At 41.4% G+C, this 27,258-nt stretch overlaps 1 protein-coding gene across 5 annotated transcripts in view; it reads left to right on the forward strand.

Moving 5' to 3' along the window:
- Window positions 1–27,258, forward strand: part of TTN (titin) — a 273,279-nt gene that overhangs the window by 219,260 nt on the left and 26,761 nt on the right. For all 5 annotated transcript variants that reach the window (XM_047083326.1, XM_047083327.1, XM_047083329.1 and 2 more), the window contains 18 exons: window positions 223–510; window positions 602–892; window positions 983–1,270; window positions 1,431–2,018; window positions 2,109–2,213; window positions 2,674–2,871; window positions 2,973–3,269; window positions 3,359–3,946; window positions 4,038–4,340; window positions 4,453–21,558; window positions 22,146–22,442; window positions 22,540–23,127; window positions 23,221–23,523; window positions 23,641–23,937; window positions 25,598–25,885; window positions 25,997–26,296; window positions 26,539–26,841; window positions 26,939–27,244. In XM_047083326.1, coding sequence (XP_046939282.1) covers window positions 223–510; window positions 602–892; window positions 983–1,270; window positions 1,431–2,018; window positions 2,109–2,213; window positions 2,674–2,871; window positions 2,973–3,269; window positions 3,359–3,946; window positions 4,038–4,340; window positions 4,453–21,558; window positions 22,146–22,442; window positions 22,540–23,127; window positions 23,221–23,523; window positions 23,641–23,937; window positions 25,598–25,885; window positions 25,997–26,296; window positions 26,539–26,841; window positions 26,939–27,244 — 22,734 coding nt within the window. The remainder of the gene's footprint in view (window positions 1–222; window positions 511–601; window positions 893–982; window positions 1,271–1,430; window positions 2,019–2,108; window positions 2,214–2,673; window positions 2,872–2,972; window positions 3,270–3,358; window positions 3,947–4,037; window positions 4,341–4,452; window positions 21,559–22,145; window positions 22,443–22,539; window positions 23,128–23,220; window positions 23,524–23,640; window positions 23,938–25,597; window positions 25,886–25,996; window positions 26,297–26,538; window positions 26,842–26,938; window positions 27,245–27,258) is intronic.

Consider the following 27,258-nt stretch of genomic DNA (forward strand, 5'->3'; position numbering starts at 1 on the left):
CTCTGTGCTGACAGCTCAGAGCCTGGAGCCTTCTTCAGATTCTGTGTCTCCCTCTCTCTCTCTACCCCTCCCCCATTCGTGCTCTGTCTCTGTCTCAAAAATAAATAAACATTAAAAAAAAAAAAGACCAAGAAATCAGTTGTGAGAAAGAAACATATTTTAGGAATGATAAGGCTAGTCCTTAGAAATACGTTTGACCATTAAATTATTAACTTTAAACAGTTCCACCTGAGGGAGAACTTGACGCGGATTTGAGAAAAACACTCATATTACGTGCTGGAGTTACAATGAGACTGTATGTACCAGTAAAAGGACGTCCACCTCCAAAGATAACTTGGTCTAAACCAAACGTCAATCTAAGAGAAAGGATTGGACTTGATATAAAGTCAACGGACTTTGACACTTTCTTGCGCTGTGAAAATGTGAACAAATATGATGCAGGAAAATATATCTTGACTCTGGAGAACAGCTGTGGTAAAAAGGAGTATACCATTGTAGTGAAAGTACTTGGTAAGTCTGTTTGAAAAAAAAATCATACGCTAAAAATGTAGCTTATGTATTTTTTACATATTCCTTTCTTATATACCCACTCTTTATCCAGATACTCCCGGGCCACCTGTCAATGTGACTGTTAAGGAAATATCCAAAGATTCTGCCTATATTACTTGGGATCCTCCCATTGTTGATGGTGGAAGTCCCATCATAAACTATGTGGTAGAAAAACGTGACGCGGAGAGGAAGTCCTGGTCAACAGTGACAACTGAGTGCTCAAAAACAAGCTTCAGAGTATCTAACTTGGAAGAGGGAAAATCCTACTTCTTCAGGGTGTTTGCTGAAAATGAGTATGGCATCGGTGATCCTGGTGAAACACGTGATGCCGTCAAAGCTTCCCGTAAGCATATGAGCGACTTCCCCATCATTTTGAGTGACCTCTTACCGTAGTTATCTGGGGCTTAGACTTATCATGTTTTCTTTGCTTTAGAAACCCCTGGACCAGTTGTGGACCTGAAAGTGAGGTCTGTAACTAAGTCATCTTGTAGCATAGGCTGGAAAAAGCCTCACAGTGATGGTGGAAGTCGAATTATCGGATATGTAGTGGATTTCCTGACTGAAGATAATAAGTGGCAACGTGTTATGAAATCATTAAGCTTACAATATTCTGCAAAAGATCTGAGTGAAGGGAAGGAATATACCTTCAGAGTGAGTGCTGAGAATGAAAATGGAGAAGGAACCCCAAGTGAAATCAGTGCTGTGGCAAAGGATGATGTTTGTAAGCCATGCATCTTCATTTTCCCTTTATTGTCATCAAAAGTGCATGCTTGAGCCCTACTCACTGGCTTATATAAACACCCTTTACAAATTATAATGATCTGAAAAAATTAATTGCCTGGTCTGAAAAATAACAATAATTTATCTCTGCTGTTTTACAGTGGCTCCGGACCTTGACTTAAAGGATATACCTGACTTGTGCTACTTGGCAAAAGAAAACAGCAACTTCCGTCTTAAGATCCCCATAAAAGGCAAGCCGGTTCCATCTGTATCCTGGAAGAAAGGGGAAGATCCTCTAGCAACTGACACAAGAGTCAGTGTTGAGTCATCTGCCGTTAACACAACTCTTGTGGTATATGATTGCCAAAAATCTGATGCTGGAAAATATACAATCACACTAAAGAATGTTGCTGGCACCAAGGAAGGAACTCTCTCTATAAAAGTTGTTGGCAAGCCTGGCATCCCCACCGGGCCAATCAAATTTGATGAAGTCACAGCAGAAGCCATGACCTTAAAGTGGGGTCCTCCAAAAGATGACGGAGGTTCTGAAATCACCAACTATATCCTAGAGAAGAGAGATTCTGTAAACAACAAGTGGGTGACATGTGCCTCAGCTGTTCAGAAAACTACCTTTAGAGTAACCAGACTTCATGAGGGCATGGAATACACCTTCAGGGTCAGTGCCGAAAATAAATATGGTGTAGGAGAAGGCCTGAAATCAGAGCCAATTGTTGCTAAACATCCATTTGGTAAGTGTCTCAGAGTCAGAAAACACAAAGCAAAACATGTTTTTGAGGAAGTTCCGTATTGTAAATCTTGCATTATCTACTTTTTCCTAGATGTGCCTGATGCTCCCCCACCTCCCAATATTGTAGACGTCAGACATGATTCAGTATCTCTAACTTGGACTGACCCCAGGAAAACTGGTGGCTCTCCAATTACAGGTATTTAATTTGCTCTTATCCCACAGCTTGTACATTAATGTTGCTTCCACATCTTCCTCCCTGAAAACAAGCTGAATGTGTGTTCCTTATTTATAGCACTACCTGCGTATATAATAATGTTTTTCCTTTCAGTATATTATACATTCATACATTAAGCATTAATTAAGCTAATACTTGATTTCAATGAAAATCTCCTAATAGTTAACAAGAAAAGGCTTTCTTAGTGATATCTATTTTTGTAAGTTAGGATTTTTCAACAGAAGATGCAATAAATACACAGATTCTAAGAGAGAATAGCCCTATGCCCTAGGGTAATAAAATTGTAGATACTAGCAAGAATGACTATTTACTCCATATTATGTCCACAAATTAACCATTTGGGCAAAAACATATATTTAAAACACAGGTGACATTCGTATTTTCTACCTGAATTGACAAATTCACTTGGTCTTTTTTGTAGGATATCATATTGAGTTCAAGGAAAGGAACAGCCTTTTGTGGAAGAGAGCTAACAAGACTCCCATTAGGATGAGAGACTTCAAAGTGACTGGATTAACTGAAGGTCTTGAATATGAATTCCGAGTTATGGCAATCAACTTAGCGGGAGTGGGCAAGCCAAGCCTGCCATCAGAGCCAGTTGTGGCACTTGATCCAATTGGTAAGTCACTATACAAAGAAAAGTCTGTGTGTATTTTCTGCATGAAAACAAAACAAACAAAAAAACATCGGTATTTGACTGACTCTTTTGCTTTGTTTTAGATCCTCCTGGCAAACCTGAGGTTATTAATGTAACAAGGAATTCGGTGACCCTCATCTGGACTGAACCCAAATATGATGGTGGTCATAAGTTGACTGGCTATATAGTGGAGAAGCGGGATCTACCTTCCAAATCTTGGACGAAAGCCAACCATGTTAATGTCCCAGATTGTGCCTTTACCGTAACTGACCTTGTTGAAGGTGGGAAATATGAATTCAGAGTTAGAGCGAAGAATACAGCAGGTGCTATCAGTGCCCCATCAGAAAGTACAGGAACCATTATTTGCAAGGATGAATATGGTAGGTGTATTTTACCTTTTATACATATAAAAAATGGCAAGTCAAGCTGCCTTCCTTTTTTGATTAAAATGTATTTTTTTTCTTTGCAGAGGCACCAACCATCGTCCTTGATCCCACAATAAAAGATGGGCTAACAATTAAAGCAGGAGATACCATTGTTTTGAGTGCCATTAGCATTCTTGGCAAGCCCCTTCCAAAGTCAAGTTGGTCTAGGGCCGGAAAAGACATTAGACCATCAGATATCGTTCAGATATCTTCGACTCCAACATCTTCCATGCTTACTATCAAGTACGCCACTAGAAAAGATGCTGGTGAATATACCATTACTGCTACCAATCCTTTTGGCACAAAGGAAGAACATGTGAAGGTAACAGTCCTCGATGTACCTGGCCCCCCAGGTCCCATTGAAATCAGTAATGTTTCTGCTGAAAAAGCAACACTTACGTGGACACCTCCATTGGAAGATGGTGGCTCACCGATTAAGTCCTATGTTCTTGAAAAGAGAGAGACCAGCCGACTTTTGTGGACAGTGGTTGCTGAAGATATTCAGTCTTGCAGGCATGTGGCAACCAAACTTATCCAAGGAAATGAGTACCTCTTCCGGGTCTCAGCTGTAAACCAGTATGGGAAAGGAGAATCTGTACAGTCTGAACCTGTCAAAATGGTAGACAGATTTGGTATGTAGAGTGTATAAGACAACTGACCTGTTAACATTTGTAGCACAGTTTGTGAAATCATGGATTTCTCATAAATTTACTTCCTTTTCAGGTCCCCCTGGCCCTCCTGGAAAACCAGAGGTTTCAAATGTCACTAAAAACACTGCCACTGTCAGCTGGAAAAGACCAGCTGATGATGGTGGTAGTGAAATCACAGGATATCACATTGAAAGGAGAGAAAAGAAAGGCTTGCGATGGGTGAGAGCAACAAAGATGCCAGTTTCAGATCTCAGATGCAAAGTAACAGGACTGCAAGAAGGAAATACCTACGAATTCCGTGTCAGTGCAGAAAACAAAGCAGGAATTGGTCCACCTAGTGATGCTTCAAATCCTGTTCTAATGAAAGATGTAGCATGTTAGTATTTATTTTTTTCAACATCACTCATGTGGGAGTACCAATATTTCATAGAAGTTATCCAAAAGCTAAACTCTTAATATACATTTTTGTGTCTTTGTTTCTATTTCAGATCCCCCGGGACCACCTTCAAATCCACACATCACTGATACTACCAAGAAATCTGCTTCTTTGGCCTGGGGCAAGCCTCATTATGATGGAGGACTTGAAATCACTGGTTATGTTGTAGAGCATCAAAAAGTAGGAGATGAGGCCTGGATAAAAGACACAACAGGAACTGCTCTCCGAATCACTCAATTTGTTGTCTCTGATCTTCAGACTAAAGAAAAATACAATTTTAGAATCAGAGCCATCAATGATGCAGGTATTGGGGAGCCAGCAGTGATTCCAGATGTTGAAATTGTAGAACGGGAAATGGCTCCTGATTTTGAACTAGATGCTGAGCTTCGAAGAACACTTGTTGTTAGAGCAGGACTCAGCATTAGAATATTCGTCCCAATTAAAGGTCGTCCTGCTCCTGAAGTGACATGGACCAAAGACGGTATCAACCTTAAAAACCGAGCTAACATTGAGAACACGGAATCATTTACTCTTTTGATTATACCAGAATGTAACAGATACGACACTGGTAAATTTGTCATGACCATTGAAAACCCTGCTGGGAAGAAAAGTGGCTTCGTTAATGTCAGAGTCTTGGATACCCCAGGACCTGTCCTTAACCTAAGGCCTACGGACATCACAAAGGACAGTGTCACCCTCCACTGGGACCTCCCTCTGATAGATGGGGGCTCACGTATAACAAACTATATTGTGGAAAAACGAGAAGCAACACGGAAATCTTATTCCACAGCCACCACTAAGTGCCATAAATGCACATATAAAGTTACTGGCTTGACTGAAGGATGTGAATACTTCTTCAGAGTGATGGCAGAAAATGAATATGGAATTGGTGAGCCAGCAGAAACAACAGAACCTGTAAAAGCCTCCGAAGCACCATCACCACCTGACAGTCTTAACATTATGGACATAACTAAGAGCACAGTCAGCCTAGCATGGCCTAAACCAAAGCACGACGGTGGCAGTAAGATCACTGGCTATGTGATTGAAGCCCAGAGAAAAGGCTCTGACCAATGGACCCATATCACAACTGTGAAAGGGTTAGAATGTGTTGTGAAGAATCTAACTGAAGGGGAAGAATACACCTTCCAAGTGATGGCAGTGAACAGTGCAGGAAGAAGTGCGCCTAGAGAAAGCAGACCTGTCATTGTTAAGGAGCAGACATCGCTTCCAGAATTGGATCTCCGTGGCATTTATCAGAAATTAGTCATTGCCAGAGCCGGTGACAACATCAAAGTTGAAATTCCAGTGCTTGGTCGACCAAAGCCCACAGTTACGTGGAAAAAAGGAGACCAAATTCTTAAACAGACACAGAGAGTTAATGTTGAAAATACAGCAACTTCAACCATCTTAAATATCAATGAGTGTGTAAGAAGTGATAGTGGGCCCTATCCATTAACAGCAAGAAACATTGTAGGAGAGGTTGGTGATACCATCACCATTCAAGTCCATGATATCCCAGGGCCACCTACTGGACCAATCAAATTTGATGAAGTTTCATCTGATTTTGTAACCTTCTCTTGGGACCCACCTGAGAACGATGGAGGTGTACCAATAAGCAACTATATTGTAGAAATGCGACAGACTGACAGTACTACGTGGGTTGAGTTAGCCACCACCGTTATACGCACTACCTATAAAGCCACTCGCCTTACTACTGGAGTGGAGTATCAATTCCGGGTAAAAGCTCAAAATAGATATGGAGTTGGACCACCAATCACCTCGGCATCTGTAGTTGCCAGCTATCCATTTAAGGTTCCTGGGCCTCCTGGGACCCCTCAGGTGACGGCGGTTACCAAGGATTCAATAACAATTAGCTGGCATGAACCTCTTACTGATGGTGGAAGCCCTATTTTAGGATATCACATTGAAAGAAAAGAACGAAACGGTATTCTCTGGCAGACTGTGAGCAAAGCATTAGTACCAGGCAACATTTTCAAATCAAGTGGACTTACAGATGGTATTGCTTATGAATTCCGAGTGATCGCAGAAAACATGGCAGGCAAAAGCAAGCCAAGCAAGCCATCTGAACCCATGCTTGCTTTAGATCCCATTGACCCACCTGGGAAACCAGTTCCTCTAAATATTACTAGACACACAGTGACGCTTAAATGGGCTAAGCCTGAATATACTGGAGGCTTTAAAATTACTAGTTATATAGTTGAAAAGAGAGACCTTCCCAATGGACGGTGGCTGAAAGCCAACTTCAGCAACATTTTGGAGAATGAATTTACAGTCAGCGGCCTAACAGAAGATGCTGCCTATGAATTCCGTGTCATTGCTAAAAATGCTGCTGGTGCTATTAGTCCACCATCTGAGCCATCAGATGCTATCACGTGCAGGGATGATGTGGAAGCACCAAGGATAATGGTGGATGTTAAATTTAAAGACACAGTTATATTAAAAGCAGGTGAAACATTCAAGCTAGAAGCTGATGTCTCAGGTCGCCCACCTCCAACAATGGAATGGACCAAAGATGGAAAGGAGCTTGAAGGCACAGCAAAGTTAGAAATAAGAATTGCGGATTTCTCAACTAATCTGGTAAACAAGGATTCATCAAGAAGAGACAGTGGTGCCTATACCCTTACAGCAACTAATCCTGGTGGTTTTGCTAAGCATATTTTCAATGTCAAAGTTCTTGATAGACCAGGCCCACCTGAAAGACCTTTAACTGTATCCGAAGTGACATCAGAAAAATGTGTGTTGTCATGGCTGCCTCCACTGGATGATGGAGGTGCCAAAATTGATCATTACATAGTTCAGAAACGTGAAACCAGCAGATTGGCATGGACTAATGTAGCCTCCGAAGTCCAAGTGACCAAACTAAAGGTCACTAAACTTTTGAAAGGCAATGAATACATATTCCGCGTCATGGCTGTAAATAAATATGGAGTAGGAGAACCACTGGAATCAGAGCCTGTGCTTGCAGTAAACCCTTATGGACCCCCTGATCCACCCAAAAACCCTGAAGTTACAGCTATTACTAAAGATTCAATGGTTGTCTGCTGGGGACATCCTGACTCTGATGGTGGAAGTGAAATCATCAATTATATTGTAGAACGACATGATAAAGCTGGGCAACGCTGGGTTAAATGCAACAAAAAAACTCTTACAGATTTAAGATATAAAGTGTCTGGACTGACAGAAGGACACGAATATGAGTTCAGGATTATGGCTGAAAATGCTGCTGGAATTAGTGCACCAAGTCCTGCCAGTCCATTTTATAAAGCTTGTGATGCTGTGTTTAAGCCCGGCCCACCAGGTAACCCACGTGTTCTAGATACAAGCAGATCATCCATTTCAATTGCTTGGAATAAACCAATCTACGATGGTGGCTCAGAAATCACTGGGTATATTGTTGAGATTGCCCTGCCAGAGGAAGATGAATGGCAGATTGTCACTCCACCAGCTGGGCTCAAGGCAACTTCTTACACCATCACCAACCTCAAAGAGAATCAGGAATATAAAATCCGAATCTATGCCATGAATTCTGAAGGAATGGGAGAACCTGCACTTGTTCCTGGAACTCCAAAGGCTGAAGATAGGATGCTACCTCCAGAGATTGAGCTGGATGCTGACCTGCGCAAAGTTGTTACGATAAGGGCTTGTTGTACCCTGAGACTTTTTGTTCCAATCAAAGGAAGGCCTGCACCTGAGGTGAAGTGGACCCGGGAACATGGAGAATCTTTAGATAAAGCTAGCATTGAATCCACAAGCTCTTACACCCTGCTCATTGTTGGAAATGTAAACAGATTCGACAGTGGCAAATACATACTAACTATAGAAAACAGCTCAGGCAGCAAGTCTGCATTTGTCAATGTTAGGGTACTAGATACACCAGGCCCTCCACAGGATCTTAAGGTAAAGGAGGTCACTAAGACATCTGTCACATTGACATGGGAGCCTCCCCTCCTTGATGGTGGTTCAAAAATAAAGAACTATATTGTTGAAAAGAGGGAATCAACAAGAAAAGCATATTCAACTGTTGCAACAAATTGCCACAAGACTTCCTGGAAGGTAGACCAGCTTCAAGAAGGGTGTAGTTACTATTTCAGGGTTCTTGCTGAAAATGAATATGGCATCGGGCTGCCTGCTGAAACTGCAGAATCTGTGAAAGCATCAGAACGACCCCTTCCTCCAGGAAAAATAACTTTGATGGATGTCACCAGAAATAGCGTGTCACTGTCTTGGGAAAAACCAGAGCATGATGGAGGCAGCCGAATTCTAGGCTACATTGTTGAGATGCAGAGCAAAGGTAGTGACAAATGGGCCACATGTGCCACAGTCAAAGTCACCGAAGCCACTATAACTGGATTAATTCAGGGTGAAGAATACTCTTTCCGTGTTTCAGCTCAGAATGAAAAGGGTATCAGTGATCCTAGACAACTGAGTGTGCCAGTGATTGCCAAAGATCTTGTCATCCCACCAGCCTTCAAACTCCTGTTCAATACTTTCACTGTACTGGCAGGTGAAGACCTAAAAGTTGATGTTCCATTCATTGGACGCCCTACACCTGCTGTTACGTGGCATAAAGATGATGTACCACTGAAGCAGACAACTAGAGTAAATGCAGAGAGCACGGAAAATAATTCACTACTGACAATAAAGGAAGCCTGCCGAGAAGATGTTGGACATTACACAGTTAAATTGACAAACTCGGCTGGTGAAGCTACTGAAACCCTTAATATTATTGTTCTTGACAAACCAGGGCCTCCAACTGGACCAGTTAAAATGGATGAAGTGACAGCTGATAGTATTACTCTTTCCTGGGGCCCACCTAAGTATGATGGTGGGAGTTCTATCAATAATTACATTGTAGAAAAACGGGACACTTCCACAACCACCTGGCAAATTGTGTCAGCTACTGTTGCAAGGACAACAATAAAGGCTTGCAGATTAAAGACTGGATGTGAATATCAGTTTAGGATTGCAGCTGAAAACAGATATGGAAAGAGTACCTACCTCAATTCAGAGCCTGTTGTAGCCCAGTATCCATTCAAAGTTCCTGGTCCACCAGGCACACCATTTGTAACACTCTCCTCCAGGGACAGCATGGAAGTACAATGGAATGAGCCAGTCAGTGATGGAGGTAGCAAAGTCATCGGCTATCATCTAGAACGCAAGGAAAGAAATAGTATCCTCTGGGTGAAGTTGAATAAAACACCTATTCCTCAAACCAAGTTTAAAACAACTGGCCTCGATGAAGGCATTGAATATGAATTTAGAGTCTCCGCAGAGAACATCGTGGGCATCGGCAAGCCAAGCAAGGTGTCAGAATGCTATGTAGCTCGTGACCCATGCGACCCACCAGGACGGCCAGAGGCAATTATTGTCACGCGAAATTCTGTGACTCTCCAGTGGAAGAAACCCACTTATGATGGTGGAAGCAAGATCACTGGTTATATTGTTGAGAAGAAAGAATTGCCTGAGGGTCGTTGGATGAAGGCCAGTTTTACAAATGTCATTGACACTCAGTTTGAAGTAACTGGCCTAGTTGAAGATCATAGATATGAGTTCCGGGTCATAGCTCGAAATGCTGCAGGAGTGCTCAGTGAGCCTTCAGAAAGCACAGGAGCAATAACAGCAAGGGATGAGGTAGAGCCACCACGGATAAGTATGGATCCAAAATACAAAGACACGATTGTGGTTCATGCTGGCGAGTCATTCAGGGTTGATGCAGATATTTATGGCAAACCGATACCAACCATTCAGTGGGTAAAAGGCGATCAGGAGCTTTCAGATACAGCCCGATTAGAAATAAAGAGCACGGACTTTGCCACCAGTCTCAGCGTAAAGGACGCAGTACGCGTTGACAGTGGAAATTATATACTAAAGGCCAAAAATGTCGCAGGGGAGAGATCAGTTACTGTAAACGTCAAAGTTCTTGATAGACCAGGGCCACCTGAAGGACCTGTTGTTGTATCAGGAGTGACAGCAGAAAAATGCACACTAGCTTGGAAACCCCCGCTACAGGATGGTGGGAGTGACATCATAAATTATATTGTGGAAAGGAGAGAAACCAGCCGCTTAGTTTGGACCCTGGTTGATGCCAATGTGCAAACTCTCAGCCATAAGGTTACTAAGCTTCTTGAAGGCAACGAATATGTTTTCCGTATAATGGCTGTAAACAAATACGGTGTTGGCGAACCTCTTGAATCTGAACCAGTAATTGCCAAGAATCCGTTTGTAGTGCCAGATGCACCAAAGGCCCCAGAAATCACAACAGTGACCAAGGACTCAATGACTGTTGTATGGGAAAGACCAGCATCTGATGGTGGCAGTGAGATTCTTGGATATGTTCTTGAAAAACGGGATAAGGAGGGCATTAGATGGACAAGGTGCCACAAACGCCTGATTGGAGAATTGCGCCTGAGAGTAACTGGACTCATAGAAAATCACGATTATGAATTCAGAGTCTCAGCTGAGAATGCTGCTGGACTTAGTGAGCCAAGCCCACCTTCTGCTTACCAAAAGGCTTGTGATCCTATTTATAAACCAGGACCTCCAAACAATCCCAAAGTTGTGGATATTACCAGATCTTCTGTCTTCCTTTCTTGGAGCAAACCAATATATGATGGTGGCTGTGAAATCCAAGGATACATTGTTGAAAAATGTGATGTGAGTGTTGGTGAATGGACAATGTGCACTCCACCAACTGGAATCAATAAAACAAATATAGAAGTAGAAAAGCTGTTGGAAAAGCATGAATACAACTTCCGTATCTGTGCTATTAATAAAGCTGGAGTTGGAGAACATGCTGATGTCCCTGGACCTGTTATAGTTGAAGAAAAATTGGAAGCCCCAGACATTGAGCTTGACCTAGAACTAAGGAAAATTATAAATATAAGGGCAGGTGGCTCCTTAAGGCTATTTGTTCCTATTAAAGGTCGTCCCACACCAGAAGTTAAATGGGGGAAGATGGATGGTGAAATCCGAGATGCAGCTATAATTGATGTCACTAGCAGTTTCACCTCTCTTGTTCTTGACAACGTCAACCGATACGATAGTGGAAAATATACTCTCACATTAGAAAACAGCAGTGGAACAAAGTCTGCCTTTGTTACTGTGAGAGTCCTGGATACACCAAGTCCACCTGTTAATCTGAAAGTCACAGAAATCACTAAAGACTCAGTATCTATTACCTGGGAACCTCCTCTTTTGGATGGAGGATCCAAAATTAAAAATTACATTGTTGAGAAACGTGAAGCCACAAGAAAATCATATGCTGCAGTTGTAACAAATTGCCATAAGAATTCTTGGAAGATTGATCAACTCCAAGAAGGATGCAGTTACTACTTTAGAGTCACAGCTGAGAACGAGTATGGTATTGGCCTTCCTGCCCACACTACTGATCCAATTAAGGTTGCAGAAGTCCCACAACCTCCAGGAAAAATAACTGTGGATGATGTCACCAGAAACAGTGTTTCTTTGAGTTGGACAAAGCCTGAACATGATGGTGGCAGCAAAATCATTCAGTATATTGTGGAAATGCAAGCTAAACACAGTGAGAAATGGTCAGAGTGTGCTCGTGTCAAGTCCCTTGAAGCAGTAATTACTAACCTAACTCAGGGAGAAGAATATCTCTTTAGAGTTGTTGCTGTAAATGAAAAGGGAAGAAGTGATCCTAGGTCCCTTGCAGTTCCAATAGTTGCCAAAGATCTGGTCATTGAGCCAGATGTAAGACCTGCATTCAACAATTACAGTGTACAGGTTGGCCAAGACTTGAAAATAGAAGTGCCAATTGCTGGACGTCCTAAGCCAACCATTACCTGGACTAAAGATGATCTTCCACTGAAGCAGACTACAAGAGTCAATGTCACGGACTCACCTGACCTCACTATACTCAGTATTAAAGAAACTCATAAGGATGATGGTGGACATTATGGAATCACAGTTGCTAATGTTGTGGGTCAGAAAACAGCATCCATTGAAATTACAACTCTAGATAAACCTGATCCTCCAAAAGGACCTGTTAAATTTGATGAAGTCAGTGCTGAAAGTATTACACTATCTTGGAATCCCCCAGTATATACAGGGGGCTGCCAGATCACCAACTACATTGTTCAGAAAAGAGATACAACCACCACAGTATGGGATACAGTTTCTGCTACTGTTGCCAGAACCACACTCAAAGTGACCAAACTGAAAACTGGTACAGAATACCAATTCAGAATCTTTGCTGAAAACAGATATGGACAAAGCTTTGCCTTGGAGTCTGATCCAATTGTAGCTCAATATCCCTACAAAGAACCAGGCCCCCCGGGCACACCATTTGCCACAGCCATTTCCAAAGACTCCATGGTCATTCAGTGGCATGAACCAATCAATAATGGTGGGAGCCCAGTCATAGGTTACCACCTTGAGAGAAAGGAAAGAAATAGTATTTTATGGACAAAAGCCAACAAAACTATTATTCATGACACCCAGTTTAAAGCACTCAATCTGGAAGAGGGCATTGAATATGAATTCAGAGTTTATGCTGAAAATATTGTTGGAGTAGGCAAAGCAAGCAAGAATTCTGAATGCTATGTAGCCAGAGATCCCTGTGACCCACCAGGAACCCCAGAAGCAATAATGGTTAAAAGAAATGAAATCACTTTACAATGGACCAAACCTGCATATGATGGTGGAAGTATGATTACAGGTTACATTGTAGAGAAACGTGATTTGCCGGAGGGTCGCTGGATGAAAGCCAGCTTCACAAATGTCATTGAAACTCAATTTACTGTGTCAGGTCTTACTGAAGATCAAAGATATGAGTTCAGAGTCATTGCAAAGAATGCCGCTGGGGCAATAAGTAAACCTTCTGACAGTACTGGACCAATAACTGCCAAGGATGAGGTTGAACTCCCAAGAATTTCAATGGATCCAAAATTCAGAGACACGATTGTGGTAAATGCTGGAGAAACATTCAGGCTTGAGGCTGACGTCCATGGAAAGCCCCTACCTACCATTGAGTGGTTACGAGGAGATAAGGAAGTTGAAGAATCTGCCAGATGTGAAATAAAGAACACAGATTTCAAGGCTTTACTTATTATAAAGGATGCCATTAGAATTGATGGTGGACAGTATATTTTAAGAGCTTCCAATGTTGCAGGTTCTAAGTCATTCCCAGTAAATGTGAAAGTACTAGATAGACCAGGACCTCCAGAAGGGCCAGTCCAGGTTACTGGAGTCACTTCTGAAAAATGCTCTTTAACATGGTCTCCACCACTTCAAGATGGTGGCAGTGACATTTCTCACTATGTTGTTGAAAAGAGAGAAACAAGTCGACTTGCCTGGACTGTTGTTGCTTCGGAAGTTGTGACCAATTCTCTGAAAGTTACCAAACTCCTAGAAGGGAATGAATATGTTTTCCGTATAATGGCTGTCAACAAATACGGTGTTGGAGAGCCTTTGGAATCCGCACCAGTACTAATGAAAAATCCATTTGTGCTTCCTGGACCACCAAAAAGCTTGGAAGTCACAAACATTGCCAAGGATTCCATGACCGTCTGTTGGAACCGTCCAGATAGTGATGGTGGAAGTGAGATTATTGGTTACATTGTAGAGAAAAGAGACAGAAGTGGCATTAGGTGGATAAAATGTAACAAACGCCGCATTACAGATTTGCGTCTAAGAGTAACGGGATTAACAGAAGATCACGAGTATGAATTCAGAGTGTCTGCAGAAAATGCTGCTGGAGTTGGAGAACCAAGTCCAGCTACAGTTTATTACAAGGCTTGCGATCCTGTGTTCAAACCTGGCCCACCCACAAATGCACACATTGTAGACACCACTAAAAATTCAATTACACTTGCCTGGGGTAAGCCCATCTATGATGGTGGCAGTGAGATCCTAGGATATGTAGTAGAAATCTGTAAAGCAGATGAAGAAGAATGGCAAATAGTTACTCCACAGACTGGCCTGAGAGTCACTCGATTTGAAATTGCAAAACTCATTGAGCACCAAGAGTATAAAATACGCGTCTGTGCCCTCAATAAAGTCGGTTTAGGTGAGACCACATCAGTTCCTGGTACTGTGAAGCCAGAAGATAAACTTGAAGCACCTGAACTTGACCTTGACTCTGAATTAAGGAAAGGAATCGTTGTAAGAGCTGGTGGATCTGCCAGAATTCACATTCCATTCAAAGGTCGCCCAACACCCGAAATCACCTGGTCTCGAGAGGAAGGTGAATTCACAGATAAGGTCCAAATTGAAAAGGGAGTAAACTATACCCAACTATCAATAGATAACTGTGATAGAAATGATGCTGGAAAATACATTCTCAAGCTGGAAAACAGCAGTGGATCTAAATCTGCTTTTGTAACTGTGAAAGTTCTTGACACCCCAGGACCACCACAGAATTTGACAGTCAAAGAAGTGAAAAAAGATTCTGTCCTTCTGGTATGGGAACCACCCATCATTGATGGGGGTTCAAAGGTCAAGAACTATGTTATTGACAAACGTGAGTCAACCAGAAAAGCCTATGCTAATGTGAGTAATAAATGCGGTAAAACAAGCTTTAAAGTTGAGAATCTTACAGAAGGAGCCATTTATTACTTTAGAGTTATGGCTGAAAATGAATTTGGAGTTGGTGTTCCAGTGGAAACTGTTGATGCTGTGAAAGCTGCTGAACCTCCTTCCCCACCAGGAAAAGTTACACTCACTGATGTGTCCCAGACCAGTGCCTCGTTGATGTGGGAGAAACCTGAACATGACGGTGGTAGCAGAGTCTTGGGGTATGTTGTTGAAATGCAGCCTAAAGGAACAGAAAAATGGAGTGTTGTGGCTGAATCCAAAGTCTGTAACGCAGTTGTTACTAGTTTGAGCTCTGGACAAGAATATCAGTTCCGTGTCAAGGCTTACAACGAGAAAGGAAAAAGCGATCCAAGAGTGCTTGGTGTTCCTGTGATAGCCAAGGATTTGACTATACAGCCTAGTTTTAAGTTACCATTTAACACATACAGTGTCCAAGCTGGGGAAGATCTTAAAATTGAAATTCCAGTTATCGGCCGACCAAGACCTACAATTTCATGGGTCAAAGATGGTGAACCTCTTAAACAGACAACAAGAGTAAATGTTGAGGAAACAGCTACTTCAACTATTTTGCACATTAAAGAGAGTAACAAAGATGACTTTGGAAAATATACTATAACAGCAACAAATAGTGCAGGTACAGCGACAGAAAATCTCAGCATTATTGTTTTGGAAAAGCCTGGACCTCCAGTTGGGCCAGTTAGGTTTGATGAAGTTAGTGCAGACTTTGTGGTCATATCTTGGGAACCTCCAGCCTATACTGGTGGCTGCCAAATAAGCAACTACATTGTAGAGAAGCGAGATACAACTACCACCACTTGGCATATAGTATCAGCAACAGTTGCAAGAACAACGATAAAAGTAACCAAACTGAAAACAGGCACTGAATACCAGTTTAGAATTTTTGCAGAAAACAGGTATGGAAAAAGTGCCCCTCTGGATTCTAAACCGGTTATTGTACAATATCCATTTAAAGAACCTGGACCACCTGGAACTCCTTTTGTGACATCAATTTCAAGAGATCAAATGGTTGTGCAGTGGCATGAGCCAGTTAATGATGGAGGTAGCAAAGTTATTGGCTACCATCTTGAACAGAAAGAAAAGAACAGCATTTTATGGGTCAAATTAAATAAGACTCTCATTCAAGACACCAAATTCAAAACAACTGGGCTTGATGAAGGCCTTGAGTATGAGTTCAGAGTTTCTGCTGAAAATATTGTTGGCATTGGCAAGCCTAGCAAAGTGTCAGAATGCTTTGTCGCTCGTGATCCATGTGACCCACCTGGTCGCCCTGAAGCCATTGTTATTACAAGAAACAATGTCACACTGAAATGGAAGAAACCTGCCTATGATGGTGGTAGCAAAATAACAGGTTATATTGTAGAGAAGAAAGATCTACCTGATGGCCGCTGGATGAAAGCCAGCTTTACCAATGTATTAGAAACTGAATTTACAGTGAGTGGACTTGTAGAAGACCAAAGATATGAATTTAGAGTAATTGCAAGAAATGCAGCTGGCAACTTAAGTGAACCATCTGAAAGCACTGGTGCCATCACTGCAAGAGATGAAATTGATGCACCAAATGCCTCGATGGATCCAAAATATAAAGATGTAATCGTTGTTCATGCAGGAGAGACTTTTGTCCTTGAAGCTGATATCCGCGGCAAACCTATACCTGATATTGTTTGGTCAAAAGATGGAAGAGAGCTTGAAGAAACAGCTGCTAGGATGGAAATTAAGTCTACTATTCAGAGAACCACTCTTGTTGTCAAAGACTGCATACGTACTGATGGAGGACAATATATTCTGAAACTCAGCAATGTTGGTGGTACAAAGTCTATCCCAATTACCGTAAAGGTACTTGACAGGCCAGGGCCCCCTGAAGGACCTCTGAAAGTTTCTGGAGTGACTGCTGAGAAATGTTACCTGGCATGGAACCCACCTTTACAAGATGGTGGTGCTAGTATTTCACATTACATCATTGAAAAGAGAGAAACAAGCAGACTCTCCTGGACCCAGGTTTCAACTGAGGTACAGGCCCTTAACTACAAAGTCACTAAACTTCTTCCTGGTAATGAGTACATTTTCCGTGTCATGGCTGTGAATAAATATGGAATTGGAGAGCCTTTGGAATCTGAGCCTGTCATAGCCTGTAATCCTTATAAACCACCAGGTCCTCCTTCACCACCTGAAGCCTCAGCAATCACCAAAGACTCTATGGTAGTAACATGGGCACGCCCAGTGGATGACGGAGGTGCTGAAATTGAGGGCTACATTCTTGAAAAACGAGATAAGGAAGGTATTAGATGGACCAAGTGCAACAAGAAAACACTAACAGATCTCCGACTCAGAGTAACTGGCCTTACCGAAGGTCATTCCTATGAGTTCAGAGTTGCTGCTGAAAATGCAGCTGGTGTGGGTGAACCTAGTGAGCCATCTGTTTTCTATCGTGCATGTGATGCTTTGTATCCACCAGGTCCACCAAGTAATCCAAAAGTAACAGATACTTCCAGATCTTCTGTCTCCCTGGCATGGAATAAGCCAATTTATGATGGTGGCGCACCTGTCAAGGGCTATGTTGTTGAGGTCAAAGAAGATGCAGCTGATGAATGGACAATTTGCACTCCGCCAACAGGATTACAAGGAAAGCAGTTCACAGTGACCAAGCTTAAAGAAAATACTGAATATAACTTCCGTATTTGTGCCATCAATTCTGAAGGTGTAGGTGAACCTGCAACTATACCTGGCTCAGTTGTTGCTAAAGAGAGGCTAGAGCCACCAGAAATAGAACTTGATGCTGATCTCAGAAAGGTGGTCGTTCTGCGTGCAAGTACTACTTTACGCTTATTTGTCACAATCAAAGGTCGACCAGAGCCTGAAGTTAAATGGGAAAAGGCCGAAGGCATTCTCACTGAGAGGGCCCAGATTGAGGTGACCAGCTCATACACAATGTTGGTAATTGATAACGTTACCAGATTTGATAGCGGTCGGTATAATCTGACACTAGAAAATAACAGTGGCTCCAAAACAGCTTTTGTTAACGTCAGAGTTCTTGACTCGCCCAGTGCCCCTGTGAATTTGAATGTAAGAGAGGTAAAGAAAGACTCGGTGATGTTGTCTTGGGAACCACCACTTATTGATGGTGGGGCTAAGATTACAAACTACATTGTTGAAAAACGGGAAACTACAAGAAAAGCATATGCTACTGTTACAAACAATTGCACTAAGAATTCTTTTAAAATTGAAAATCTACAAGAAGGATGTTCTTACTACTTCCGAGTCTTGGCTTCCAATGAATACGGGATTGGTTTGCCAGCTGAAACAGCTGAACCTGTTAAAGTTTCTGAACCACCCCTCCCACCTGGAAGAGTAACTCTTGTCGATGTGACTCGTAACACAGCTACAATTAAGTGGGAGAAACCAGAAAGTGATGGTGGCAGCAAAATTACTGGTTATGTAGTTGAAATGCAGACTAAAGGGAGTGAAAAATGGAGCACCTGCACACAAGTCAAGACTCTAGAAGCAACTATATCTGGGCTAACTGCTGGAGAAGAGTATACCTTCAGGGTAGCTGCAGTTAATGAAAAGGGACGAAGTGATCCAAGACAACTTGGAGTGCCAGTAATTGCAAGGGATATTGAAATAAAGCCCTCAGTTGAGCTTCCTTTCAATACTTTCAATGTAAAGGCTAGAGACCAACTTAAGATTGATGTTCCATTTAAAGGAAGACCTCAAGCTACTGTAAGCTGGAAAAAAGATGGTCAGATTCTTAAAGAAACCACAAGGGTCAATGTTTCTTCTTCAAAGACTGTAACATCACTATCTATTAAGGAAGCTTCAAGGGAAGATGTTGGAACTTATGAATTATGTGTTTCAAACAGTGCTGGATCCATAACAGTTCCTATTACTGTAATTGTCCTTGACAGACCAGGACCTCCAGGACCTGTACATATTGATGAAGTTAGCTGTGACAATGTAACAATTTCTTGGACTCCTCCAGACTATGACGGTGGCTGCCAAATTAGCAATTACATCGTTGAAAAGAGAGAAACCACTTCTACAACATGGCACACAGTCTCACAAGCAGTTGCAAGAACATCCATTAAAATAGTTCGTCTGACAACGGGAAGTGAGTATCAGTTCCGTGTTTGTGCAGAAAACCGCTATGGCAAGAGTTCCTACAGTGAATCTTCACCTGTTGTTGCAGAGTATCCATTCAGCCCCCCAGGTCCTCCTGGTACTCCTAAAGTTGTACATGCCACAAAATCTACCATGGTTGTAACCTGGCAAGTGCCAGTAAATGATGGAGGAAGTCAAGTAATTGGCTATCACCTTGAATATAAAGAGAGAAGCAGTATTCTTTGGTCAAAAGCAAATAAAATCCTCATCACTGATACTCAAATGAAAGTCTCTGGCCTTGATGAAGGACTGATGTATGAGTATCGTGTATATGCTGAGAATATTGCTGGAATTGGTAAATGCAGTAAGTCTTGTGAGCCAGTCCCTGCAAGAGATCCTTGTGACCCTCCTGGACAACCTGAAGTCACAAATATCACAAGAAAATCAGTGTCACTTAAATGGTCTAAACCACATTATGATGGTGGAGCTAAGATCACAGGATACATTGTCGAACGTAGAGAACTACCTGATGGCCGGTGGCTGAAGTGCAATTTTACTAACATACAAGAAACATACTTTGAAGTAACTGAACTTACTGAAGATCAGCGTTATGAATTCCGGGTTTTTGCAAAGAATGCTGCTGACTCCATTAGTGAACCATCTGAATCCACTGGACCTATTACAGTTAAAGACGATGTTGAGGCTCCAAGAATTATGATGGATGTCAAGTTCCGAGATGTCATTGTTGTCAAAGCTGGAGAGGTCCTTAAGATACATGCAGACATTGCAGGGCGACCTCTGCCAGTAATTTCCTGGGCCAAGGATGGTGTAGAAATTGAAGAAAGAGCAAGAACAGAAATTGTCTCAACGGACTATGATACTCTGTTAACCGTGAAAGACTGTGTCAGACGAGACACTGGGCAGTATGTACTAACACTAAAGAATGTTGCAGGAACTCGGTCTATGGCAATTAATTGCAAGGTACTTGATAAGCCTGGCCCACCAGCAGGACCACTTGAAATAACTGGCCTCACAGCTGAGAAATGCTCTCTTTCCTGGGGACCGCCCCAAGAAAATGGTGGCGCAGACATCGACTATTACATTGTAGAAAAACGTGAGACGAGCCGCCTCGCATGGACAATATGTGAAGGAGAATTAAGGACAACATCCTGTAAAGTAACCAAGTTACTCAAAGGCAATGAATACATCTTTAGAGTAACAGGCGTTAATAAATATGGTGTTGGTGAGCCCCTAGAGAGTGTGGCAGTAAAGGCACTAGATCCATTTACAGTTCCAAGTCCACCCACATCTTTGGAAATTACGTCTGTGACCAAAGAGTTCATGACACTTTGCTGGTCAAGACCTGAGAGTGATGGAGGCAGTGAAATCTCTGGATATATAATTGAAAGGCGAGAGAAAAACAGCCTACGATGGGTGCGTGTAAACAAAAAACCAGTTTATGATCTGAGAGTGAAGTCAACTGGACTTCGGGAAGGATGTGAATATGAGTACCGGGTTTATGCGGAAAATGCTGCTGGCCTGAGCCTTCCAAGTGAACCCTCTCCCTTAATTCGGGCAGAAGATCCAGTGTTCTTACCATCTCCTCCATCCAAACCCAGAATTGTGGACTCAGGCAAGACAAATATAACTATTAGCTGGGTTAAGCCCTTGTTTGATGGTGGGGCCCCAGTAACTGGATACACTGTAGAATACAAAAAATCTGATGAGACTGAATGGGAAACTGCCATTCAGAACTTAAGAGGCACAGAATATACCATAGGTGGACTAACAACAGGAGCTGAATATGTTTTCAGAGTAAGATCTATCAATAAGGTTGGTGCTAGTGATCCCAGTGATAGCTCTGATCCCCAAATAGCAAAAGAAAGAGAAGAAGAACCTGTATTTGAACTTGACAGTGAAATGAAGAAGACCTTGATTGTCAAGGCTGGTTCCTCATTTACCATGACCGTACCTTTCCGAGGAAGGCCAGTACCTAGTGTCTCGTGGAGTAAGCCAGACACTGACCTCCGCACTAGAGCTTATATTGATTCCACAGACTCTCGCACATCACTTACTATTGAAAATGCCAACAGAAGTGATTCTGGAAAATACACGTTAACAATTCAGAATATTTTGAACGCTGCTTCACTGACTTTAGTTGTCAAAGTTTTAGATTCTCCTGGTCCTCCGGCCAGTATTACTGTACATGATATAACCAAAGAGTCTGCAGTGTTATCCTGGGATGTTCCGGAAAACGATGGTGGAGCACCAGTGAAGAATTACCACATAGAAAAACGTGAGGCCAGTAAGAAAGCATGGGTCTCTGTGACCAACAACTGTAACCGCCTCTCCTACAAAGTTACCAACTTACAAGAAGGGGCAATTTACTACTTCCGAGTCTCTGGAGAAAATGAGTTTGGTGTTGGTGTGCCAGCAGAAACAAAAGAAGGAGTAAAAATAACAGGTATGTTTTAAGAACAAAGAACATCTTATATCTATATTAATTTTCCTAGAATATGATGAATCATTCTAATTAGTCTCACTTAATTTTAAAGGCTTTTAGTTCACACCTCAACAATTCATACTGCATGAATTGTTTCACAGCATGAAATCTCTAATACAAAAAGTTTTTTTGTTGATAAATTGCAGAAACTTACATAGCTGGAATTGGAAAATATATATTGAATTTAAGTATAACTGAATTTGACTGCACATATATAGTATGTGTGTGCCGAAATCTTACAAGATTGTTCATCTTATTCCTCACTTTTATACCCATGATAAATTTGGGATGCATTTTACCATTTTATGTAGTCATTTGACACTTAATTTGAATTTGACTCCAATGACATATCCTGACATGTAATGACCAAAGCTTGGGGAAGTTTTGCTTGGCTCAGAAGCTAAACTGGTCATATGAAAAGAGAGACTCAAATCAAAGATTAAGTATGTAGCCTTCATTTAAAATTTTTCTTTGACAATGCATAAAGAACACATATGAGGGGAGGAATGTTGTAATAATCCCTTTATTTTGATGTTTTACTTTCTTAGAAAAACCAAGCCCACCTGAAAAACTTGGAGTAACAGGTGTATCCAAAGATAGTGTTTCCCTGACCTGGTTGAAGCCAGAACACGACGGTGGAAGCAGAATTGTACACTATGTCGTTGAAGCACTAGAAAAGGGACAGAAAAATTGGGTTAAATGCGCAGTGGTGAAATCAACCCATCATGTTGTTTCTGGTCTGAGGGAGAATTCTGAATACTTTTTCCGGGTGTTTGCTGAAAATCAAGCTGGTCTGAGTGACCCCAGAGAGCTTCTGCTTCCTGTTCTTATTAAGGAACAACTGGGTATGTCTAATTTTATGTAGAAGCAAAATTTGAAATGGTTTGTATTAATTTTTAGAAACTCTGTTTCACCTTCATCTGACATATTCTTATCTTGCAGAACCACCTGAAATTGATATGAAGAATTTCCCAAGTCATACTGTATATGTTAGAGCTGGTTCAAACCTTAAAGTTGACATTCCTATTTCTGGAAAACCACTGCCCAAAGTGACCTTATCAAGAGATGGTGTCCCCCTGAAAGCAACCATGAGGTTTAACACTGAAATTACTGCTGAGAACCTGACCATCAATCTCAAAGAAAGCGTTACTGCTGATGCTGGAAGATATGAGATCACTGCCGCCAATGCCAGTGGAACAACAAAAGCTTTCATTAACATCATTGTATTGGATAGGCCTGGTCCCCCTACTGGCCCTGTTGTTATTAGCAATATAACAGAAGAAAGCGTGACTCTCAAATGGGAGCCACCTAAGTATGATGGTGGAAGTCAAGTTACCAACTACATTGTACTCAAGAGAGAGACAAGTACTGCAGTATGGACTGAAGTGTCTGCAACGGTTGCAAGGACCATGATTAAAGTCATGAAACTGACCACAGGAGAAGAATACCAATTCCGCGTCAAGGCAGAAAATCGCTTTGGCATCAGTGATCACATAGATTCAGCTTGTGTGATTGTCAAATTACCATACAGTAAGTTGTTGAACTTCTCAAAGATCCCAGGTTTTCATTTACATAAGTGTTTTAAATATCTGTACTAACCTAAGGGATTCCTGTCTTTTGTAGCAACACCTGGACCACCATCTACACCATGGGTCACTAATGTTACTCGGGAAAGCATCACCGTGGGCTGGCATGAACCAGTGTCCAATGGAGGCAGTGCAGTTATAGGCTACCACCTGGAAATGAAAGACAGAAACAGTATTTTGTGGCAGAAAGCCAACAAATTGGTCATCCGCACAACTCACTTCAAAGTCACAACGATCAGTGCTGGACTTATTTATGAATTTAGGGTATATGCAGAAAATGCTGCTGGTGTTGGAAAACCCAGCCATCCTTCTGAACCAGTCCTAGCCATTGATTCCTGTGGTATGTATTTTTCATAAGAAGGACAATTCTGACTACTTAAAAATGAAAATCTTATTTCTGAAAAGCAAAATAATGTTGACATAAGTTCCACTGATTTGCTTTCTCTTATTTCCTCAGAACCCCCAAGAAATGTCCGTATCACTGATATTTCCAAAAACTCTGTCCACCTTTCATGGCAACAACCAGCTTTCGATGGAGGAAGCAAGATTACAGGCTATATTGTTGAGAGACGAGACCTTCCAGATGGCAGATGGACCAAGGCCAGCTTCACCAATGTTATCGAGACTCAATTCACTGTCTCTGGCTTGACTCAGAATTCCCAGTATGAATTCCGGGTCTTTGCTAGGAATGCCGTTGGTTCTGTCAGCAATCCATCTGAGGTTGTAGGCCCCATTACGTGCATCGATTCTTATGGTAAGCATTTTTAGAACTTTTAATCCCAATAGCATTTTAACCCAATATCTTTCCTTGCTTTTTCTGGTTCTAATCTATAGAATAACTTTGACTATGCACCTTAATTAGACATTTGAAGAAATTATATGAACTAGCTGAGAATCTCAGGAAAATTCCTTAATCTCTCCTGGTCTCTTGACCTAACTGTAAAATGTGAGATTTGGACTACAGGATATCTAAAGTCCTTTGCAACTTCAACCTTTTAGAATTCTTTGATTGTATTTATGAGTTGGCACTTTCCCTTTTTTTCTATTTTAAAACATGAGAATTAATAATTAAAACCATGGTTGAGTGCTCAGATAATTTTCATCTTACATAAATGAAAGACCAAACAGAGGCATTAATGATAGTATTAGCAGCAGCTAACATATACTGGGTGCTTTCTTGAATTCTCTCCCTTAATTCTAACAGCCCTAACATTATCCCATTTTACAGAAGAGAAACTGAGGTTTAGAGTGCTTATATGTAACTTCCCCAACATCAAGCAGCTCATCAGTGTAGAGTGGGAATTCAAAGAGACAGACTCCAGAACTCTGTCTACATTGCTGTCATTACAAAATACACACACTTGACCATTATAGAAGATAAAGAACAGATTCAACTCAACAGTGGTTTCAAAATTAAAATTTCATGAGGGTTATGTACCCTATGATACTCTTTTTAAAAGTTCCGTGTGTTCAAGGAGTCTCTATGGTGTCTCGGCATAAGTATCCACGCCTGTCCTCATGCTGAGAACCTCAAGGCTGCTCTTTATGAATCAGGCTTTGTGAACACTGTTGTGAGACTGTGAAGCAAGTCAAATTTATTCTCAAATTTAGTTTCTCAAAAGTCCTAAGCTTCTAACCAGCCTGGCAGAAAATCTGTCCAGTGAAATACTCTATGAGTAATGAATTCAGACTTCAAGAGTCAGACATGAACAATCCACACTTGGATATCAGTGAACTGGGAAGAGAAAATAACAAGAATAGGAGATAGAGGAAAAGAAAGGAGAATCTGAAATGAAAGAAAATGGATAATACAACTTCTATAGGGATGTTCTCACTACCATATCCCATTTTATCCTTAGAATTAAATACCTGATAGACTTTAAAATACATTTCAAAGGCATTGAAGTCCTTGTGCAATTAGTGTGTCATTGGAGGGCAGAGCTTCCTTACAACCTTTCTTCCCCATCTGGGATAGAACTATGGCTTGTAAAGTTTTACTGTTTAAAATAATAGGTAAATATGGGGTGCCTGGGTGGCTCAGTTGGTTAAGCATCCGACTTCGGCTCAGGTCATGATCTCACAGTCTGTGAGTTCGAGCCTCACGTCAGGCTCTGTGCTGACAGCTTGGAGACTGGAGCCTGCTTCCGATTCTGTGTCTCCCTCTCTTTCTGCCCCTCCCCTGCTCATGCTCTGTCCACCTCAAAAATAAAACATTAAAACATTATTTAAAAATAAAACAAAAACATTAAAAACAAAAAATTTAAAATAATAGGTAAATAAAATTAGAACTACCATGTAAAAAAAAAAAAAAGTACTATATTACTTAATAAAGGCCAATGGCCGTACTTTGAAGTTGCAATTATTTTTTCCATCCTTGTAATCCTTTATATATTTCTCATCTGTTTCTCTTGCAGGTGGACCTGTAATTGATTTGCCTCTAGAATATACAGAAGTTGTCAAATATAGAGCAGGTACATCTGTGAAGCTCAGAGCTGGCATTTCTGGGAAACCTGAGCCTACAATTGAGTGGTACAAAGATGATAAAGAGTTACAAACCAATGCACTGGTGTGTGTTGAAAATACCACTGACCTTGCATCTGTACTCATCAAAGATGCAAATCGCCTTAATAGTGGAATCTATGAATTAAAACTAAGGAATGCCATGGGCTCAGCCTCAGCCACCATCAGAGTACAGATCCTTGGTAGGTGCTGATTATAGGACAACATCATATTTTATTATCTAAAACTTAGCAATTTTAAATGAGTAGTCTTCTAAAAAGTACTGACATATTGTTTCATTCTTTCATTAACAGACAAACCAGGACCTCCAGGTGGACCAATTGAATTCAAGACGGTCACTGCTGAAAAGATAACTCTTCTCTGGCGCCCGCCAGCAGATGATGGCGGTGCAAAAATCACTCACTACATCGTGGAAAAACGTGAGACAAGTCGCGTTGTGTGGTCTATGGTGTCCGAAAATTTGGAAGAGTGCATCATTACAACCACCAAAATTATCAAAGGAAATGAATACATCTTCCGGGTTCGAGCCGTGAACAAATATGGAATTGGCGATCCACTGGAATCTGATCCAGTGGTAGCAAAGAATGCATTTGGTGAGACATAATTTCATTAGGAAACTGAAATCAAATGCTTGAATATTTTACAAATAAACTATTCTGCTAGTTTGTGAATATGTTTTCTTAGAATGATTTTGATTTTCTTTTATCTCACATCTCCCCTCATTATCATCCTTTTCAAAAGGTGGAAAGTATAATAAGTAAAACTACTATTCTTGAAAATGAATTTATCAGTGGTGTTGATCCTTCAAACTCCTTTTCCTTTTCTTTTTAAATAGTTACTCCTGGACCTCCAGGTGTACCAGAGGTGACACAGATTACCAAGAATTCAATGACTGTTGTCTGGAGCAGGCCAATTGCTGATGGTGGTAGTGAAGTGAGTGGCTATTTCCTTGAGAAAAGAGACAAGAAAAGCCTCGGATGGTTTAAAGTCCTAAAGGAGACTATCCGTGACACCAGAGAGAAAGTGACAGGACTCACAGAAAACAATGACTACCAATACCGAGTTTGTGCTGTAAATGCTGCTGGTCAGGGTCCATTTTCTGAACCATCTGACTTCTACAAAGCTGCTGATCCTATTGGTAAGTGCTCATAAATGCCGCATCTTCGCTGTGTCTCTTTGAGGTCACTAAATTGTACATGATTGTGTAATTATGGTATTATGAATGGTCATTCCAGACCCTCCAGGCCCACCAGCTAAGATAAGAATTGCAGATTCAACCAAATCATCCATCACTCTTGGCTGGAGTAAACCTGTCTACGATGGAGGCAGCGCTGTTACCGGATATGTTGTTGCAATGAGACAAGGAGAGGAAGAGGAATGGACTGTTGTCTCTACCAAGGGAGAGGTCAGAACTACAGAATATGTGGTATCTAACCTGAAACCTGGAGTCAACTACTACTTCCAGGTATCTGCTATAAACTGTGCTGGACAAGGAGAACCTATAGAAATGACTGAACCTGTTCAAGCTAAAGATATACTTGGTATGTACCTACTG

The sequence above is a fragment of the Lynx rufus genome, unplaced genomic scaffold (genome assembly GCF_022079265.1).
Source record: "Lynx rufus isolate CCGP_SWC_20201006 ecotype Redwood Valley unplaced genomic scaffold, mLynRuf1.p SCAF_2, whole genome shotgun sequence".
Taxonomy (NCBI): domain Eukaryota; kingdom Metazoa; phylum Chordata; class Mammalia; order Carnivora; family Felidae; genus Lynx; species Lynx rufus.